Source organism: Cheilinus undulatus, linkage group 18 (assembly GCF_018320785.1).
Source record: "Cheilinus undulatus linkage group 18, ASM1832078v1, whole genome shotgun sequence".
Lineage (NCBI taxonomy): Eukaryota > Metazoa > Chordata > Actinopteri > Labriformes > Labridae > Cheilinus > Cheilinus undulatus.
In genome coordinates, this window is record NC_054882.1 from 13,456,621 (window position 1) to 13,477,373 (window position 20,753).

At 39.4% G+C, this 20,753-nt stretch overlaps 1 protein-coding gene across 3 annotated transcripts in view; it reads left to right on the top strand.

Annotated features, from left to right (window-relative positions):
- The window catches only part of wdr25 (WD repeat domain 25), a 31,580-nt gene extending 13,532 nt beyond the window's left edge, over nucleotides 1–18,048 (top strand). The window contains exons 4-7 of one of the 3 annotated variants that reach the window (XM_041812137.1): nucleotides 10,825–10,955; nucleotides 13,530–13,700; nucleotides 14,154–14,294; nucleotides 16,585–18,048. In XM_041812137.1, coding sequence (XP_041668071.1) covers nucleotides 10,825–10,955; nucleotides 13,530–13,700; nucleotides 14,154–14,294; nucleotides 16,585–16,806 — 665 coding nt within the window. In that variant the 3' untranslated portion in view covers nucleotides 16,807–18,048. Of the gene's footprint in view, nucleotides 1–10,824; nucleotides 10,956–13,529; nucleotides 13,701–14,153; nucleotides 14,320–16,584 lie in introns of all 3 variants that reach the window. The other 2 variants (XM_041812139.1, XM_041812138.1) reach the window with 2 other exon arrangements.
- Nucleotides 18,049–20,753: the final 2,705 nt, after the last annotated feature.

The following is a 20,753-nucleotide window of genomic DNA, read 5'->3' on the forward strand; positions in this document are numbered from 1 at the left end:
TTGCTGTATGCATAGAAGCCCATTTTCTCTGCCCACCTTTGCTGTTGTTCCTGTGTCCAATTTAATTTGTACAATCTTATATCCACTCCCAGCGGGGCATGCACAGGCAGGCTGTCACAGCTGAATAGCAATAGCAGGAGGAGAGAAGGATATAGGGAAGGGAGAGCAGGTTAAGAGGCGTAATGCAGAGGGGGGTGAGGGAGAATGTGAGAGAAAGAAATGAAAAGAGGCAGAATAAATTCAGAGAAAAGGAAACAGAGAGAGGCTGGAGTCAGGGAGTGGAATAAATGAATTTCATCTGGAGGGCATTAGTGTGAAGTGGCGGCTGTTGTCCGGCTCTTTCTTGCTGTCCTTGGAAAGGCTGATTGGCAGAGGAAAATATGCCTGAATACCTGCAGGCTGCCACAGGCTGATGATGCCCGTTGGTGTGCATGTGTATGCAGAGCTTGAGTTTTCTGCCCAGATCCTTCTGGCACTTAAAGAAAGGAGATTGTTCCTGCTCTGCAAAACCCAATAAGACACGAAGACAGTGCTGGGACCTGAGAGGGCTTTGGTATCACTCTTCCACCTTGCTCTGTCCTTGCAACAGAATATTTGATAAATGTAGTCGGCACGACTTGGCAGCTTTGGCAAAGTTGGAAATGGAGTTTCACCTTATTACAGTTGGGTGTTTTTTTAAGGAATAAACCTCATGTGCCAGTGATTATACATTAGTTAATACTGCTCATCCTTTGGAGGGCTACTGAGGGCTAAAGTCAATCCTAGCTGACACTGTGCACCAGTCAATCACAAGGCTGACACTTGGAGTCAGACTGACACTCTGCTCACAGTCACACAGACAGCAATTTAGAGTTTGTGTTAGAAGTGCAAGGACAAAATAATGAGTCACACTGGGTTATAGAGAGTGGAGTTTGTCCCATGGAAAAAAGAAAGCTTTAAAAATTACACAACAGTAAATACAGTACTATTTGTCCCCCTTTCTGGTTTCAGTGAGTGTCTTTCTCATGTCTGTGGAGGAATGTTGGCCCACTCTTCTCTGCAGAAATGTTTCAATTCAGCCACACTGGAGGGTTTTCCAGCATGAATGGCCTGTTTAAGGTCATGCCACAGCATCTCAATCAGCTCTAAGTCCAGACTTTGACTAGGCCAATACAAAATCTTCATTTAGTTTTTTTTTGTCCATTCAGAGGTGGACTTGCTGGTGTGTTTGGATCATTGTCCTGCTCCATAACCCAAGTGTGCTTGAGCTTGAGGTCATGAGCTGATGGCAGGACATTCTCCTTTAGAATTTTCTGGTAGAGTGCAGAATCCATGGTTCCAAGTCCAGGTCCTGTAGCAAAGCAGCCCCAGCCATCACACTGTAGGTCAGCTTCTTATTGGAAATGCTGTGTTTGTTTAGCTCCAGATTGAATGGGATGCACACGTTGCAGAAAGTTCAACTTTTTTCTGGTCGGTCTGCAGAATACTTTCCTAAAAGTCTTGGGTCTCATCAGGATGTTTTTAGTCAAATGTGAGACGAGCCTTTGTCTTCTTTTTGGTCAGCAGTGGTTTTTTTGCCTTGGAACTCTCCCATGATGCCATTTTTTCTCAGTATCTTTCTTGTTGTGGAGTCATGAACTCTGACCTTAACTCAGTCAAGTGAGGCCTGCAGGTCTTTAGATGTTGTTCTGGGCTCTTTTGGGACCTCCTGGATGACTCGTCCACGCACCCTTGGAGTCACTTTGGTAGGCCGGCTACTCTTGAGATGGTTCACCACAGTTCCAAGTTTTCCCAGTCTGTGGGTAATGGCTCTCACTGAGTCCAAAAGCCTGAGAAATGTCTATGTAACCCTTTACCTTTAGATGGCAATGGCTTTGTTTCTCATCTGTTCTTGAATTTCTTTAGATGGCAGCATGATGTGTTGGAGATCTTTCAGCCTACTTCACTTTGTGAAGTAATCAGGTCTGGGTGTGGAAAGTCAAACTACACTGAACTTTTGTAAAAAATGAAGCTATCCCAGTATGGTAATTCTGCAGTAGCTGGCATATTGCAAGATAGGGATGCATGATGCAAATTATTTTTATTATTCAGTGTTGAAGATTTTATGCCAGCAATTTGCTCATGTATATATCTCATAGGTAAGGACAATAATATATTGCCGCATCTATATTTTGTCTCATCCCTAGTTGGCATTGATGATAATTAGGAGACTTTTAAGATTATACTTAGAGAAATATATTTCCTATAAAGTTTTAGTCAAACCTGCAACATACAAACACAGCTGTACAATCTTCTGTCCAGTTGATTGTAGGGTATTTTCTGTCGCTTATTCTATCCCTTATACATTCTGGGATGTAACCAGTACAGTGTGGCAGTATATACAAACTAAATAATCCCAGCACACCAAGGGAGGATGCATGCAGCGCTGCACACACAGTAGTGCCACCAGCGAACACATATCTGCATTTTGACCTACTTTGGAAGCTTCTCTTCACAGAAGCAACCAGCCACATCACCTTCTCAACAACAGATCCCTTTAAAGATACGGCCTAGATCATTCTGTGATGACTCTTATACTCCTAAATTTGTAAAATGCACAAGTGAAAGTGGTCATCTATGACAGTAAGTCAATGATAGATTTATAAGTTTGATATTTAACTGGGATAATTTCATCCATAAGTATTAAAGAGAGGTTGGGATGTGTTCCAAGACATGCTTTACGTGTTTTCGGGGAAATATTTTCATCTCCATTTATTACACTTTCTAATGAGTGAATGTCAGCAGTATTAAGTGGAGTTAACAACACTTGTGTGTATCAGCAGCCTTCGGTGGGAAAACAGGAGTGATAACCGGAGCCCACTTGTGCTGACTTTTACTCTAATTTATGCTGTTTTTGTAACGGCAGGATGCTAATTGAACACTCAAAAAGACTCTAGCCTTGATTTTTCAAGGTAAATGTGCCATTAAAATGCATAAACACCGTCTTAGTATAGCTAGGTTTGACTTTGTGTGAGAGGTTTGTTTGTGTGTGGATGCTTGACAAACAGCAGGCAGACTAAAATTAATAAAACAAGGTCAACTAATTTTCAAAGCTAATATCTTTTTTTCTAGGCTTCCCTCAACAGCAGCAGTTGTAATGGAGTTTGTTTCGGCTCGTACTTCCTGCCTCGTCAAAGGGATCCCATAGTACCAGCTTTTTTCACAGTGAATATCCACACACATTAGCACATTTATAATAAGGCATGATACTGAAAAGGTATAATATTGGTGTCCCAGTGTGGCGCTCCACTATCAGACATGCACACTCAGATCGCATAAACCCCCGTATTACCTCTGTAGCTACCTCTGATATAGGCACAAAGGTGGAATCACATTTAAATTTAAGGCAAAACATAATTAGATATCAACATTCTGTGATTCTAGTGAAAATAATTCTTGTGTAAATTTCTTATAATATAGCATATAGTACATTTCCCCCAGTATTGTTTTTCTGCAAAGTTTACCTTAAAATTTGCAAAACTGTTCAGAGCAACAGCACTTTAAACCTCAGGTGTGAAAGGACCACATTATACAAGAAGCAGGTTGGACCAAGCACTGACTGATATACATGTGCAAGCATGGCAAAAGGAAGTTTTGTCCAAAGATCATATTACAACCTGCAGTTCACATTTAACAGTTTGACTTTTGGGATGGCCGTAGTGTGATGCGCTCATATACTTGCGCATCTAAAAAGCATGTCCTTTGTATTACAGGCTAGTTATTTGACAGATCATCATTAACAGGATTTAATGATATTGAACTTTTAGAGTATCTTCACACACAGTGGTGCTGCTGCTGGAAAGGAACAGACATTATTAGCCCTCTCATGACCATTGTTGTAAAACTTTTGGACCATAAATCATAGCCACTTACTTTTCTTTCCTCTGAAGCCTTCTGTTGCACCGTTCTAATGATGCTATCCATGCCTTTGTAGGTCTTACAGAGACTTTTCTAGCGAGTCTGGAACTTGGGTGATATTCCAGGGTCATTAGAGGTTAAATCCACACCAGTGACTCTGATTTTGAACATCTTTTTATCCTTTTTTTTTTCAATCCATTTTGGGTAGTTTCTTCCCCTAGCTTAGCATTAGCCACTATACTTAGTGCCCAAAATGGATGTCACAACCAATGGCAGGCATTTGTCAAGTCATCCTTTGCCAAACAGTGCATGTGTATTCAATTTAGAAAAAGCACAGACTTTTTTGTAAAAATGTGAATATTCTTTTTCACTTTTTGGTCCCCAAGAGATGGGAGAATAGGTATGGCACATTTATAGTTTCATAATTTTTTTTTTTAATTCCAGTGACATTAATGCAGCACACATATTCTTAAATCTCTGGTTGTCCTGAAGAAAATGATGCTTAGGGCTTGACTGTGCACCACAGGGTTGATGTTTACAAGCTTTTTAAGAGGAAAGTCCAGGAGATACAAAATGGTTGGAAAAATTAGGGCTCAAAGGGTTAAAGCATTTATTATAAACATTTGCTTTTTATACAGCACTGTCTTCATGATAGTAATTAAAGAATTACCTCGGCTATTTTTAAATACCCCAGGATACCATATTACCACTCATCCCAAGAGCAAATGACCCTGTCTACATAGCCGTATAGCCTAGCTTCTTTGCTGGCTGGTCTCTCCTTAAAGGACCCACATCTCCTGTAGCTAAAACACTTATTTTTGACAAGTGCCTCATACAACCCCACAGTCATACCAAAGCATCCCTTTAAGACTTGAATCTCTGTGTTCAGTGTCCAAGAAAGTACACAAAAAGTTTTTAAAAAACTTCATGGACTCAGGATTCAGCAGTTTCAAGTTCCCTCCTCTTCCTGTTTATCAGGGCAAAACACTTTCTTTAAATGTGGAACATCTTTAAAACATCAAACAAGCAGCAAACATGGGTTATTAAGCATATTTCCAGAGTATCTTTGGGGATACTGCTTAGTAAAACTGGATTCTGTGTTGCTAACCTTTGCTTATGCTGCAGTGACAGCGCCTGGCTTTGGTGGACCCTGTAATGAGGCAGACTCTTTATTTCATCCCAGCTCCCCTTTGCTCTTAGGAGCTCATTCCCACTCTCCCAATCATCCATAATGTCCTCTACTCGTAGTCATCCGCTGCGTGTCAGCTCTGCAACGTGATCGCGGTCCTTTCAGGACTACAAAGTACACTACGGTGAGGGAGGGAAGGATCACTGCTGTCTCCCCTTATCTCCCCTCTCAGGAAGGCTAATTAATCTTGCTTAATTAAAACATGACGAGGCCCTATTTATTACGCGCAGAGTGTTGATTTCTCATCGTCTTGCCAAACATGAGTTTAAAATCTCGATGACAGATCTTTTTTACATCGCCATGGGTAAGCCAATTAAGCAGGAAGTGTGAGCCTGACAAAATTGGCTGTTAAAACTTTGGATCAATGCAACTCAGGAGCGTGCCGGTCCACCATTAAGGGAGTGAAGGTCCGTTTCTGCAGCTTTGACTCATTCCTGTTTCCAAAAATACTGCAAAGGAAGACTTTGCAACACTGGTGTAATGAAGTGCAGTTTTGTTTTGGGTCTTACGCTGTTTTGTGATGAAGTCTTTGTTGTTTGTTCGATGAATTAATGAGAAGCCGTTGAACCCGGAGGTGCTCTGCTTTGCATAGCCTTTGACAGAGCTGCTGGCTCACGGTCTGGCTTTGTTCCTCGTGGAGCCGCCTTCATCGTTATCCCAGGAAACTAATTTTTGGTAGCACCCCGTCAGGCTTAATTATATTTAAGCCCCTCAGTGTTTTTGTTTTCTTTTTAAGTATGACATTTTTTAATTGATTTAGATAAAGCTGCCTCGAGCCAAAACAATGTTTTTATATTCTGTTTCCTCTCCTCCTGCATCACATTGCTCTTAAAAGTTGAGATTATCTTTTTGTCTTGACGAATGTTTAAATCAGACTTATATGTCTGATCAGGCCCATCCAAGGAATAGGCTGGGCGCATGGAAAACTGAGAGAATGGGCCATTCCCAGCTGTGATTTATTGATGATGTCAATCATATATGATCAGTTTTATTGGTGCTGGTGTCCTCCAAACAGTACCTGGTCATGGAGCTGAAAAGAAAGTCAAACTTTTATTGGTTATGATGTTGGAATTATTTACTTGTGCTACTTTTTAACCTGTTTCCCCACTTTCTCCATACATTATTGACACTACTTTTTGCCCCATTTTGCCCAATTTTGGAATTTTTTTTTGCCCTCTATTTGGAACTATTTGCCTTCTTTCACCTTTTGCTATTTTTTTGTCAATTTTTTTTTGCAGATTTTTGTCTTTTCATCCTTTTTTTGCCACGTTTTCTCCATTTATGCCATTTTTACCAATTTTTGCAACTTTCTTACACATTTTAGCCATTTTTGCCCTTTATTGCCTATTTATGCCTCTTCTTTTTGTCACTTTTCACCCATTTTTGCCCCATTTTGCTCAATTTGGCCACCTTTTCAAGCTCTTTAAACACATTTTTTCCCACATTATAACCATCTTTGTAATGGTTTTGCATTTTTCTTGCACATTTTTATGTATTTTGCCATTTTGCCACTTTCCGCCCATTTTTACACTATAGTTTTGCCAATTTTTGAATAAATAAAAATAATTTTTTAGTGCTTATTATTCAGGTTATATCATCATTATATCTTTATCACTCCTTAACTTTAGAGTAACCATGATTTTTCTCACCTCTGTTGGCCCCTCTGTTTGCTGGGCCCCAGAAAGCTCTCCCCCTTATCCCCCCTTATGTACAGACTTGTGTTTGATGGGCCTGAGAACATTTCTGGGAAATATCTCTGCAACCTACCACAAAACAACCTGTGCAAGCTGACAGATTTCTGGTCAGTTCCATCATTAGAGGATGGGAAGGAGACAGATATGACAGATGTTGATTTATTCTGGGGCTATGACTGATAAAAATCCAAAATGTTTTAAGAAGCAGTGGGTGGTCTGGAGCGGGAAAGCTTTTTTAGTGACAGAAAGATCAGAAAGTGACAGATGTAGCCTGCAAACAACATCAGGACCAGAGATGATCACAGAAAGCTTCTCATCCTTTTACTTTAACCATCCCTGCACACTGAGCTGGAAATACTGTATTTGGAGGTGACTTTGAGCCAGATTTACTGGATCTAGGGCTGGTTTTAAAAACAAAGGAAACCACACAATTTAATTATCCACAATGTTTACTACACAGAAAGCTAAGTGGAACCTCAGAGTCTGCTTACTTCAAAAATGAAAGAAAGGTTTCAGCTGAATTTGCATCTCAGGGAAAGTGAAGCTAGAAATTTTACATTTAGAGAAGTAAAGCATGTCCTAACAAGCTTTCAATGTAGCTCAAACTACAACAACTTGTTCCTATTTGTTAGTTGAACAATTCCAAGGCATCTTCTCTGTTCAAATGAAAGTTTTAAGAAAACATGCAACACATTTAGCTCCTTTTATCCTGAAAAATCCATTTATAATCACTTAGTTTAGAAAAAGTCCTTAAAATCATAAAAATATGTCAATTCTGAGTGTATTTTTATGCTTCGGACAGATGTAGCATCAGTAGGAGTGTTTCTAACTTGCCAGAGATTAAACAGCAGTAAGGCGATTTCTCTGCCAGCTCTGGCGACTCAGGGAAAAGCTGGGACCCAGAGAGGAAAGAAACCAGCCAGGGGTCAGGACACAAGTTTCTTAGAGCTGAGTTTGCAACAAACTCTGATGAAAACACTGCAGCCACCTGCAGAGGCAGCCTAGAAGCGTAGCTGTGTCTGTATTTGGTGCATCACAAATAAAAGCAGCGCTTTCAAGAAGTGCTTTATATCTTCTACATCTGTTCTGCATATGAAGGATCTTTTTTTATAGCCACTGTGGGGAGAATTCAGTCAGTTATTAAGCATAATGAATTAACATTGTAGTTTCTGTGTGACATATGAAAGCAACCAAGACCATCAGGGGCAAGGCTGAATCTTTCCTTATAGATATTTTAATGTGTATAGAGTCTGCTGCAACATACAAGCAGGACAAGTAGATTTACACAACCCCACAAAATCACCTTTGTTTACATTTTTGACAGTTGGAGATCATTTATTGTCCAAAGGGGCGACAAAATTGTCACAAACTAAAAACAACTCACAGGAACGGCTTAAGTAAGGCATGTAATGGCAAGTAAGTCCTCCTGAAGGCACCATTAGGCAGGATTGAGGATTGACACAACCCTGGTCATGCTCTGGATTTCTTTGCATATTACCAGGGGCATGGGAAAATAATCCATTGAATTAACAACAAAGTCCAAAGTTGTTCACTAAAGTCGTCTCGATTTGTTAAGGCCAGTTTGACCAAAGATTCAGGATGATGAGTTGAAATTTGCATTTGCCTGTAACCGCTATTCTGCAAAATTCTAAATGTAACAGTTCAAATTGCTGCAACTGGAGGGGACTATATCTATAGCAATGTTTCTCTGAGCTTCAGTTTTCACTTTTGATGCCTGTAGTTACATAAAAGTGTACAGTATAAATGAGGACAGTCATAGTGTTTAATTGCTATGGTTGCAACGCTGCAAAAAAAGTGGATCCACCCATGGGTGCTACAGCGGAATACCAGGGTGCTTACGCCAGTGTATGCAGTGGGTTTATGCCAAAGAAATCCTCTCTATCTCCCAGTTCTCACTTTCACTGTTCAGAGCCTGGCTCTCAACCTGTAGATCGGGACCCGAAAGTGGTTTGCAAAACCATCTTCAGTAGTTTGTGGATATGTGCCAGCAAAAAAGTGGTATGAAGCCGATAAAGTGCTCTTGATACCAGAGAAAAAACAGTAAATTTTAATTACTGATGACTGGTTCATGTGAAGATAAACTGTTAATCAAAAAATCATTTTGTCTGAAAAATGTTAGAAAATAAAGAAAAAAAAGGCCAGTTTTTACAAATCAGAGCCAAAGCCGGTTTTCTCAAAAGTTATCCTTTGTGTTCTTTTGTAAAAGCATTCGATTCTCACACAAAGTTTTTCCTTGACAATTTCTCTGGCTTGCAGAGTACTGTAGATCTAGACCTACTTGAAAATATCCCACACAGTTGACACTGATAAACTGTAACTGTTGTTAGAGATGAATCAACCAGTCTGTCAATATTTGCAGTGCCAATTTATGACAAATGTTTCTCTAGACACAAAGAAAAAGAAAGACTGGATCATCCTCTCTGTTAGTTGCCTAGGCCTACCACAGATTCACTGAGCATTTACCACTCAGCAACATTAGACAACGTTACAGGGCCAAGGAGCACGATCTTTATCAGGTAGAAACCTGAAGTAGAACCAGACAACAACTTTAGGCAGAACCAATATCCTGTTGACTGGACAGAAACCTGGAGTAGAACCAGAGTCATGTTGAACAAGCAGAAACTTGCAGTGGAACCAGACTCTTGTGAAAAAGGCAGAGACCTAGACAAAACTAGACTACTTTATTACAGGTAGAAACCTCAAGCTAACTAACCAGATTAATTTTCATAAAGGCAGAGACCTGGAGAAAAACAAGACCCCTGTTAAATAGACAAAACCCAGAGCAGGACCAGACTTATGTAAAATGGACAGAAACCTGGAACAAAACTGAACTCAAATTAAACTGGGCAGAATTCTGAAACAGAACCATACTAATGTTAAAAAGGAAGAAACCTGGAGCATAACCGACCCATGTTAAACAGGCAAATCTAACAAATCTTGACATTTTGAGTAGACTTAGACTTGTGTTGAAAAGAAACAGACTCATGCCTAACAGGCAGAAACCTTTAAGTCATTTTAATAAGCAGGAACCCTGAGCAGAACCAGACTGATATTGAACAGGCAGAAACCATTGGAAGAAACAGACTCATGTTGAACAGGCAGAAACCATGGGCAAAGCCAGACTCATGTTGAACAGGCAGAAACCATGGGCAGAACCAGACTCACGTTGAACAGGCAGAAACTCTGGGCAGGACCACACCCAAGTTGAACAGGCAGAAACAATTGGCAGAACCAGACTTATGTTGAACAGGCAGAAACCACGGTAGGAACCAGACTCATGTGGAACAGGCAGAAACCACGGTAGGAACCAGACTCATGTGGAACAGGCAGAAACCATGAGCAGAACCAGACTCATGTTGAACAGGCAGAAACTATGGGCAGAACCACACTCATGTTGAACAGGCCGAAACCATGGGCAGAGCCAGACTTATGTTGAATAGGCAGAAACCATGGGCAGAGCCAGACTTATGTTGAATAGGCAGAAACCACGGGCAGAGCCAGACTCAAGTTGAACATGCAGAAACTATGGGCAGAACCAGACTCATGTTGAACAGGCAGAAACTCTGGGCAGAACTAGACTCATGTTGATCAGGCAGAAACCATGGGCAGAACCAGACTCAAGTTTAACATGCAGAAACTATGGGCAGAACCAGACTCATGTTGAACAGGCAGAAACTATGGGCAGAACCAGACTCATGTTGAACAGGCAGAAACCATGGGCAGAACCAGACTCATGATGAACAGCTATCTGCAGAATCTGTGTTGAGGTATGAGAGGATAGATGGAGCTTCAGAAGGAGACAAACAGAGACAACCACATCAATCCTCAACAATAACATTTTTGGTTGCAATGCCAGTAGTTAGACATAATTTAAGGTAAAAGCAGCATGCTGTTGGGACAAAAGGTTTTTTATTTTTTTGATATGTCAGGGAATAAATTAAAACTCATAACATGAAACTGTTTAGAAGCCTTGAATTGAAAGGACAAAAGAAGGAAGCATTGATCTTGTGTCTTTCTCTCCTTGTTATTCCTTCCTTTCTGCAGGACAGCAGGTGGTAAAACTTGACAACCAGTTCAAGGTGATGTGTGTGGTCCTGCATCCCAGCAACCCTGAGGTGTTCCTGTGTGGAGGTTATAGTTCTGTGGTCAAAGCCTGGGACTCCCGCAGCTGCAAGGTCAAACTTATTAACCTCCTCAGAGTAGATTTATCGTTTTTATTAACTCTGGTTCACCAGCTGCCGTTTGACCTTTTATAAATCTAAAGGCAGGTAGGCGTAAAAACACATGCTCCTCATCCACAACCACCCCCCACCTACACTCTGACAGTTTGACACTTGTTCAAACAAGGTAGTTTAGATTTCTTCAAGCACCAGACCCATGCTTTATTACAATGAAAGGCTTATATTGCTGCATGCATAGAGGTAATACTGCAGATTTTCTTTAGATATTTTAATTTGACTTAAAAATCATCCTACTGAAGCTGCAGCCTAATATTGCTATTGAATTTAATGAACTGTTTCATATGATAATCGCGCTCTTTTCCTCAAAATCTAAAGGGCTCAAATGTAACATTTCCCCGACGGTTTACTAAATGGTTTTCCCTGCAGGGTGTCACATTTAATACAGCAGGGATTGCTTCTTCCACTAGGTGTCAATACTAGTTTCAGAGTGAGCGTACACCAAACCTCAGCAAATAGGCTTTTAATGCTCAGGTTCCTGGCTGCCTGTCAGCTGTAGCCCTGGGCTGTGTGTTTCTCGCTTCAGGGTGAAATTACTCCACAAGATAAAAAAGGCCAAGACCCACAGGCACAGTATTAACACACCAGTCTGAAGTCTTTCCATATAGACTCATTAGGTTGTTCTGGATGCAAAAGATTGGTCAATTATTTTCAAACTCAAAGTCAGTGTTAAAAGTTTGGTCGCAGTTACAAATCAGAACGAGAGCAGTCAGTGTAGCTGTTAGGGGCTAAAGGTTAATTTGCCAGTGGAATGAAGCTGCTGTCTTTACTATAGCTCCCTAATGATCCTAATCTTAGTTGTGCAAACTTTATTTAGGGCTAGAGTTTACTTTTTGCTTTGTTTTTCAGTGTCTGGGGGGGTAAACTTTTAAAGTTTTAGGAACTCTGTGCATAAACAGTACCTTTTTTCATCGTCAGTTTCAGAGCACTTTTCTGCAGCACTTAGTATCTGTAAGGTTGTTTTTAAAACTTTAACTGTTTTGGATTGGCTCTGTAAGCCCATGTTAATTTTGACAGCTATTTTTGGTCTTAGTCTTAAGGAAAAATTTTCTTTAGTTTTACGCAAATTTTTATCATTTCTACTGTCTATTGTTTTAGTCAGTGAAAACTAAAAACATCTTAGTCCATAAAAATTAATGAAATCAAAATTAGTAGTCAAAAACATTTAATCTCTTTGCCTGAATCTGGTGTCAAATCCTATATGTATATTCTCTGCACTCTGCCAAACCTGGAATCCTTGCTTTTATTAGCTGAGAGGCATAGTGGCATGACAGCCACTATCGGCTCATATTGAAAGCAAATAGCCTGATATTTACAGCAGATATAGGCTGATATTTACAGCAAAAAATATAGGCTGATATTTACAGCAAATGTAGGCTGATATTTACAGCAAATCAAGGCTGATATTAACAGCAAATATAGGCTAATATTTTCAGAAAATATAGGCTGATATTAGAAGCAAATATAGGCTGAAATTAACAGCAAATATAGGCTAATATTTTCTGCAAATATAGGCTGATATTAATAGCAAATATAGGCTAATATTTTCAGCGAATATAGGCTGATATTAACAGCAAATGTAGGCTGATATTCACAACAAATATAGATTGATATTTACAGCAAATATAGGCTAATATTTTCAGCAAATATAGGCTAATATTTACAGTAAAAATTGGCTGATATTTACAGCAAAATTGGCTGATATTTACAGCGAATATAGACTGATATTTTTAGCAATTGTAGGCTGATAATTACAGCAAATATAGGCTGATATTTACAGCACATATAGGTTGATATTTACAGAATATTTAGGCTGATATTTACAGCAAATATAGGCTTACATTTACAGCAAATGTAGGCTAATATTTACAGCTTAAATAAGTCAATATTAACAACCCCTTTTTGTTGATTTTTTCAACTGATTTAGGCTGATAATTCCAGATTTTTTTACTTTTATTTACTGCTTATTAATGCTGATATTTGCAGCCACCAAAGGCTAATACAGCTGATATGAGCAGATTTTTAAAGCCAATATAAGTTAATATTTACAGCGAATCTAGACAGATATTTACAACCAATGTAGGCTGAGACTTATATTTATGGCTGATATTTATGATGAATGTTGGCCCATATTTACAGCTGATGTTGGCCGATTTTTACAGCCAATATAGGTCAATATCTACAGGTCATCGGCCATTATTTACAACTGATATAGGCTGATGTTTGCAGCCTATCATGGCTGCTGATTCTGATAATTTACTTTTCAATCTAATAGCTGTAGATGCTGTTATCATGCCAGTCATATTGTGCACCCCTATTCTCTAATACTTAAATCTTTATTAAATGTTTCAATGTAGTATTATTTTAAAAGTTTTTTATATTTTTAAACAGTGACTTTTTCTATATAAGGTGACTGAGAAAATGTCCTTTATGCTTTTGCATTTGGCAGGGCTTAATTCCTTAATGCTTCTTGTATTGTGTTTCTGTGTCTGTGTGGGCATGTGTTTCCAGGTGGTAAAAATGTACAAAGCAGGGATCCAGCAGACCTTGGACATCCTGTTTCTCAGAGGTGGTGTAGATTTTATAACAAGCTCTGACTGTGTGAGCAGGGACTCTGCAGACCGCACCCTCATCGCGTGGGACTACCAGACCACAGCCAAGGTCTCCAACCAGATCTACCATGTAAGATGCAAGATAAAACCTGTGTGTGAACCTGAATACCAGCCCCTCTAATCAGCAAAATGTTGAAACTATTTATTTAATTTGGAAGAGTGAGCTGGTGCTGGGTGCTTTCATGATGAATAAACATTCACCACTGAATCAGTTTTTTTGTTCTTAAATCAAGCTTGTACTGTAAAGTAATGGAAGTTTAAGAGGTCTTATAGATTCTTCATACTGAAGTATGCAGGCAAAGATAGATGGTATAACTGAAATAGCATGTTTTATGTGTAATAATCATAAAATATGAAAATCCTCCTGTGGCATCGTCCACCTGCTGCACATGTGAATATGGCACTTATAAATCTCTTGGTCTAGTTGACATGCAGCAAACATCATCAGTAACAGAAAGAAAAGGTCACATAATTAATTAATTTCCCCTCTGAATTTGTTACCCTCCTCTCATTTGGCCACCAGGAGCGGTACACGTGCCCGAGCCTCGCTCTCCACCCAGTGGAGGAATCTTTCATAGCCCAGACCAATGGGAACTACATGGCGATGTTCTCCTCGCAGCAGCCCTACAGAATGAACAAGAGGCGGCGGTACGAAGGACACAAGGTCATTAACGACTGTGGCCCCAGGGGTAGGCCGCGTTGGAGGGGTTACACAGGCCTCATCAATACAGAATGTACACTCACACAACCAACTTCAACATGCACACAAAGGCAGTGAAATAAACCTATACACAAAGGGGAAATGCTCTTTGAATACTAACCAACACAAAGTAGATCCATAGCCTGCAGTGTTTCCTCTTCAGGCACCCCCCATCCCCAAACAAACACACAAACCACAATACAATATTTCCACTGTGGGAGTTAATGAGAGCACAACATGAATGTCTAATATCACAGGAATCATTCTGATCTGCCACACTTGCTTGTTGATTTAAGAAAAGGACAGAAAAATAACAGGTTGCTTACATCCCAGGTCCTCTATATTTCCATTTCTTTGGCCCTGAGGTTCAAAACGCAACGGTCAAATCAACAACACAGAAAACAACAATACAGGAGAGAACAGAATGTTCCAGCAAACACAAGGACATTACATACCTGAACCTTTCTGATGTTTTCTTTACTGCATGGAGAGAAACACTTCAAATAGAGCAGATGTCTAAGAAAACAGTCACTGTGTAGAGAAATGGTTACTGTGAAGTACAGTGTTTTACTGTAGCCTCATAGAAAGAGCCCCTTTTTTAGAAGGCCGACTATTGTTATCAAAAACACTTGGAAACAAAACAGTTATTTTTCAAAGTTCAACTTGATATAAAACTTATGTATTCTGTACAGTGCTGTGAAAGGCTTTTGCCCTCTTCCTGATTTCTTATTTTTTTGCATATTTGTAACACATGTTTCAAATCATCCAACTAGTTTTGATATTAGACAGAGATAACCTGATTAAATACAAAAGTCAGTTTTTTTGATGTTTTCATTTATCAAGGGAAAAAGCCATCCAAACCTATCTGGCCCTGTGTGAAAAAGTCTGAAAAGCTATCCTTGGCAGTCCAGATTTTGACCAGGTCACTCCAAAACTGGGGGAGTGAAATATAGAAAAAGAGAAAACTGGGAGATGCAAAAAGAGAGACGAGGGACTTGTAGAAAGAGAAGAGAGGGAGATGCAGAAAGAAAGGAGGGCAATGCAGAAGAGATATGAGGGAGATGCAGAAGGAGAAAATGAGGGTGATGCAGAAAGAGAGATGAGTGAGATGCAGATAGAGAGACAAGGAAAATGCAGAAAGCAAAAATGAAGAATATGCAGAAAGACTGATGAGGGAGAAGCAGAAAGAGAAAAGGAAAATGCAAAAAGAGAAATGAGGGAGCTGCAGAAAGAGACAAGGAAAATGCAAAAAGAGAGATTAGGGACTTTTACAAAGAGAAGAGAGAGAGATGCAGAAAGAAAGATGAGGGAGGTGCAGAAGAGGTATGAGGGAGATGCAGAAGGAGAAAACAAGGGAGATGCAGAAAGAGAGATGGGCAAGATGCAGAAATAGAGAAGGAAAATGCGGACAGCAAAATGAGGGAGATGCAGAAAGAGAGATGAGGAAGATGCAGAAAAGGAGAAGAGAGAGACAGAAAAAGAAAACAGATGCAAAGGAGAAAACAGGAAGATACAGACAGAGAGATGAGGAAAATGCAGAAAGCAAAAACAAGGGAGATGCAGAGAGACAAAGGAGATGCAGAAAGAGAGACAAGGGAGATGCAGAAAGAAAACAGGAAGATGCAGATAGAGAGACGAGGAAAATACAGAAAGCAAAAACGAGGGAGATGCAGAAAGAGAGACGAGGGAGAGGCAAAAAGGGAGACAAGGGAGATGCAGAAAGAGAGAAAACAGTAATGATGCAGCATGTCATGACTGAAGTTTTAATCAGAGCTTCAATTCTTTTTCATGAGTTGAAATGCAATAAAAATGTTGAAAATTTTTCATCCTACGACAACCACCTCACTCTGTATAGCATTTGATCGCCCACCGTTGAATCCTTGTGGATTCAGTGAAAACCCATGATATTTTAGCTCTAATCCACAGTTGTATTCTTTTAGCCCTTCAGGTGCTCCGTTTAACCACAGTCTCATCAGAACAAATCCACTGACACAGTTGGAGGTTAAGTGTGGTGCTCAGGGCCATCCAGTTGGTTATAATGAGGAAGAGGCTGCATTGCTCTTTCACTTCTTAAGCTCAGATCTGTCATGCTCTTCTGATTATTGAATTAGCAAATATGCTTTTTAAAGCAGACCAGTCTGTAATCAGCTGTATCACAACCAGTTATTATGCTGATATTTATAATGTGTACATTAATCCAGTTTTCAGTGAAAGGTTAATGCATTATAGCTAATGTATCTGCTGTGTTTTCTAGGTGGAAGGATACGCAGTGCAGTGTGAATTCTCTCATGATGGAACAATCCTAGCCTCAGGGAGCTCCACTGGCTCTGCTCACTTCTACGACTACCACAACGCACGAACGCTGCACACTCTCCAAGCCCACAGCCATCCGTGTTTGTGCGTGTCCCAGCATCCCGTTCTACCTGCTACTGCGGCCACCTGTGACTGGGCTGGAGAGATCAAGGTCTGGCACTGAAGACTCTGAGTAGACGAGTAAATATAGACTCAAAAATTAGAAGATGAAAAGATAACAGTTTTACTGTAATCTCATGCACACATCAGTAATCATCTCGTAGGAGAGTGATATTCTGGTAAAACACTGGAAACCAGCTCATCTGCTGAAGAACTAAAAACCTTTTACACTTTGTATCCTGTGTTGCTTTTATTATATTAATAATCACCCATAATTTCTAAATCATTGCTATGAACTCACTGGCAGAAGACAACAGTAACTTTTGGCCTATTTTTTCATTGTTTTCTCATCCTGAATCGGAGAAAGTTGCAGAGCTGGAGATGAAAGGAGGTTTATTTGCAGTTCAAAGAATGAATCGTTGTAATGAGTTTCATCTGAAGTGGCAGGCGAAGGGAATGGATTTTATCTTCACACAAGACCTTTTGCTTTTAAAATCAGGTTTCCACCCCAAAACCTGCTACATTCATCATCGTCACTATTATGATGTTGAGTTTATTTTTGACGCAAAAGAAGGAAATCACTTTGGGCGTTTTCTAATAACTGGTATTTTTCATTTCACACTTTGCACCTGCATCACTCTCCTCTTTGCCTTTTCTGGTTCGCACTGGCTCTGATATGACATTTCCTTTCACACTGACAGCTTAGAGCTTCACAGAGAAACAACAAGAGGAGAGCAGACATCTGTCAAAACATTGCCAGGTCCTTTCAAAAGCCTGCCAGTCAACAACAGAGGTGAAGTGCACACAGATGCCTCTGATCTTTATTCTGTATTTAGTGGAACAGGACTAAAATACACTTTTCTGTTTGGTTCTAAAGAATATTCTGTAGGCAGAATACTTTTTAGCCTTGTGGGTTATTTATACTGCTGTTAATAATAGTTAAATTGACAGTGATTCTGTCTGCCATGACACACTAAGGGTTTGCTACTCTGTTGTTCGACTAAAGCTACTGCTTTTTCATAGCCCTTATTTGTTCTTAGAGAGAAGCAAGAAGGACAGAAGATTAACATCACAAATTTGGCTTAAAAAATCAAAGGCTGAGAGCTTTTAAAACTATTTAACAGGTGCACTGTATGGACAGAAGTATTCCTCCACACCTGTTAATTATAGGATCTATCAGACCTGTTTCCACAGGTGCATAAAATCATCACCTAGCCATGCAGTCTCTATTTACAAACTTTTTTTTTATCCTCTCTGTCGCTGAGAGGAGGATCAGGAGAGGAGGGTGGGACCTTCTTGGAAGTGGGGAGGGTCAACCAAACCTGGGGGCGGTAGTAACTCCCCACATGACACCATGAGGGGAAAATCTGAGAACAGCTTGTTTCAGCACACATTTTCTGAAAGGTGGAGAAAGGGGGTCTGATTCCTGGGGAGATTGTGGACAGGGCAGGGGCACATTTTTGCTATAAAGGCCTGAAAAAGTGTATTTTGCATAGCATGTGACTTTTAAATAAATAAATAATTGAGGAGTGGCCTAATTGAATATGTTTTTTTTTAAATTACAATATTCACTCACTCTGAAACTAATAAAAACTAAACTAAGAAGCATTTTTGCAAAATATAGACTAAACAACACTAACAAATAAGCAGTAAAAACTGATTAAAACTAAACTAAAGTTGAACACAAAAGTGAAAATGAAATAAAAAATGTATGAAAAATCTGAAACTATTACTTACTTTTGGACCTGCTGAATCTATAAATCCCTTAAATAGAAACTGTCTGACAAAGTAGGGTAGACTTAAAGATCACCAACACACCATGGCACCACCTAAACAAATTCAAGAACAGATGAGAAACAAAGTCACTGACATCTATCAGTCTGGAAAGGGTTAAAAAGACATTTCTTAGGCTTTGGGACTTGATGAGAGTCATTATCCACGAATAGAGAAAATTTGGAACAGTGGTAAACCTTCCCAGGAGTGGTTTGCCTACCAAATGACTCCAAAAGCACATGGATGACTCATCCAGGAGGTCCCAAAAGAACCCAAAACAACATCTAAAGACCTGCAGGCCTCACTTGACTGGATTAAAACAATTCTGCAAAGAAGAGTGGGCCAAAATTCCCCCACAGAGATGTGAAAGACTCATGTCAAGTTATCAGAAATGCTTGCTTGCAGTTGTTGCTGCCAAGGCTGGAAGAACCAGTTGTTAGGTTTAGGTTTCAATGACTTTTTCACACACGATCAGGTAGGTCTGGATGGTTTTTTCCCTTGATAAATAAATCACCATTTAAAAACTGACTTTTTTATTTACTCAGGTTATCTTTGTCTAATATTGAAATATGTTTGATGATCTGAAATGTTTAAGTACAAAATATATGCAAAAGAAAAAAAAAATCAGGAAAGGGGAAAATACTTTTTCACACCTCTGTAGGGGGCAAACACGACCTTTAAATAAATGGTCCTTGACGTATTTCCCAACACCCATCTTTATTAAGTAAATAAACATACAACAAAATATATAACCATGCATCAGACAGACACACGTTTGGACATTTAGACAGCTGGCCTGTTGTTCCTGGACAGAGCTGGAGGTAGGACAGGACAGAACCACTTAAGTCTCTTCATTCAGGGTCAAAACATTCGATAAATATATCATTAACTCAAACTGGATTAAAAAGTCATAACATTTGTTTATGCAGTATTTAGTATATCTCTTTTATACATTATTTATGCCTCTTTAAAAATACCTTTTATCCCCTTCATCCCTGTACATTAGTTTTAAATGAAACTTTTTCAACTCTTTATATACTTCTACATTAAACCAAATAAGAATAGGATTAGAGAATAATGTGTTTTATGGGGCAGTTTCACCTTCAATAACAGGACCAGGTCAGAAAGCAGTGATCTATTTTTAAAATCAGTAAAAACCAAATAGATCTGCAGGAACGGGACAGGTAGAAGCATTGCTTCCCAGAAAAATCCATACAGGACCTCTGCAGGGAAAAGCTGAGTTCTCATTATTTCGCTTGTCCTGGGTGCCGTTCCTCTCAGATCTATAGCCACCTACTGTGTGTAGAAAGAAACTCTTGGAGACTGAGCAAGTCAAAGAATGCAAAACTGTCTTCACAAACAAAAACACAGGGTCTAATTGTCACCACCAGGGCAGCACGTCATCGCCACTCTCTATGAGTATAAACACAGGCGTTGACTTTTTCACAGTGTTTTCTCTAATTGAGCATGCTGGTATGAAACAACACACTGACTGTACATGTTTGGTTTCTTTCTACCTTACAAGTACACTTTTTTTATGAACTTTTGTGCATACTTTGCACAAGTTTCAGCTCGTCTGAAAGGAGGATGTTCCAATTAATCCTCCAGAAAAGATCCTGGACTTTCTGGTTTACGGTATGTGCTAGTTGATTTTCTCTCAGGGTGGAGGTTTGGCTGAGTTTGACAGATTTTTAGACAGGGATTAAGCTTTTTTGACTGTATTTAATTTGAATGGAGACCTTCACTTACATAGAAGTGTTAGAACAGACTTAATCCTTTGTGAATAAGATAGATGTGTGCCATGTCTGACAGGAAGAACATTTGCTGTAGCAGTAGTGTACATTTGTAGTAACAATAGTGAAGATATACATACAGTATTTACAACGTTGTTAAGGCAATTTCACAAGTGTCCTGGTAGGAGAGAGACTACTGTGCAGAACAGGCTGAGATTAAATCGGCTCATTTTCATACAAAAATAAGAAAAAAAAACATTTGCAGCTGTCTGTAATCATTCACAAGAAGAGTAGCCAGATTTTTAGCTGTATAATTTAACGGGTGAAGAATGTATTTGTTTAATTGTTTATATATTTACAATCCAAATTCCAAAAATGTTGGGGGACTGTGTAAAATGTAAATTAAAAACAGCATTCAATGATTGTCATATCTCATAAATCCATATTTGATTCACAATAGAACATAAACAACACATAATATATTAAAACTAAGACACTTTACCAT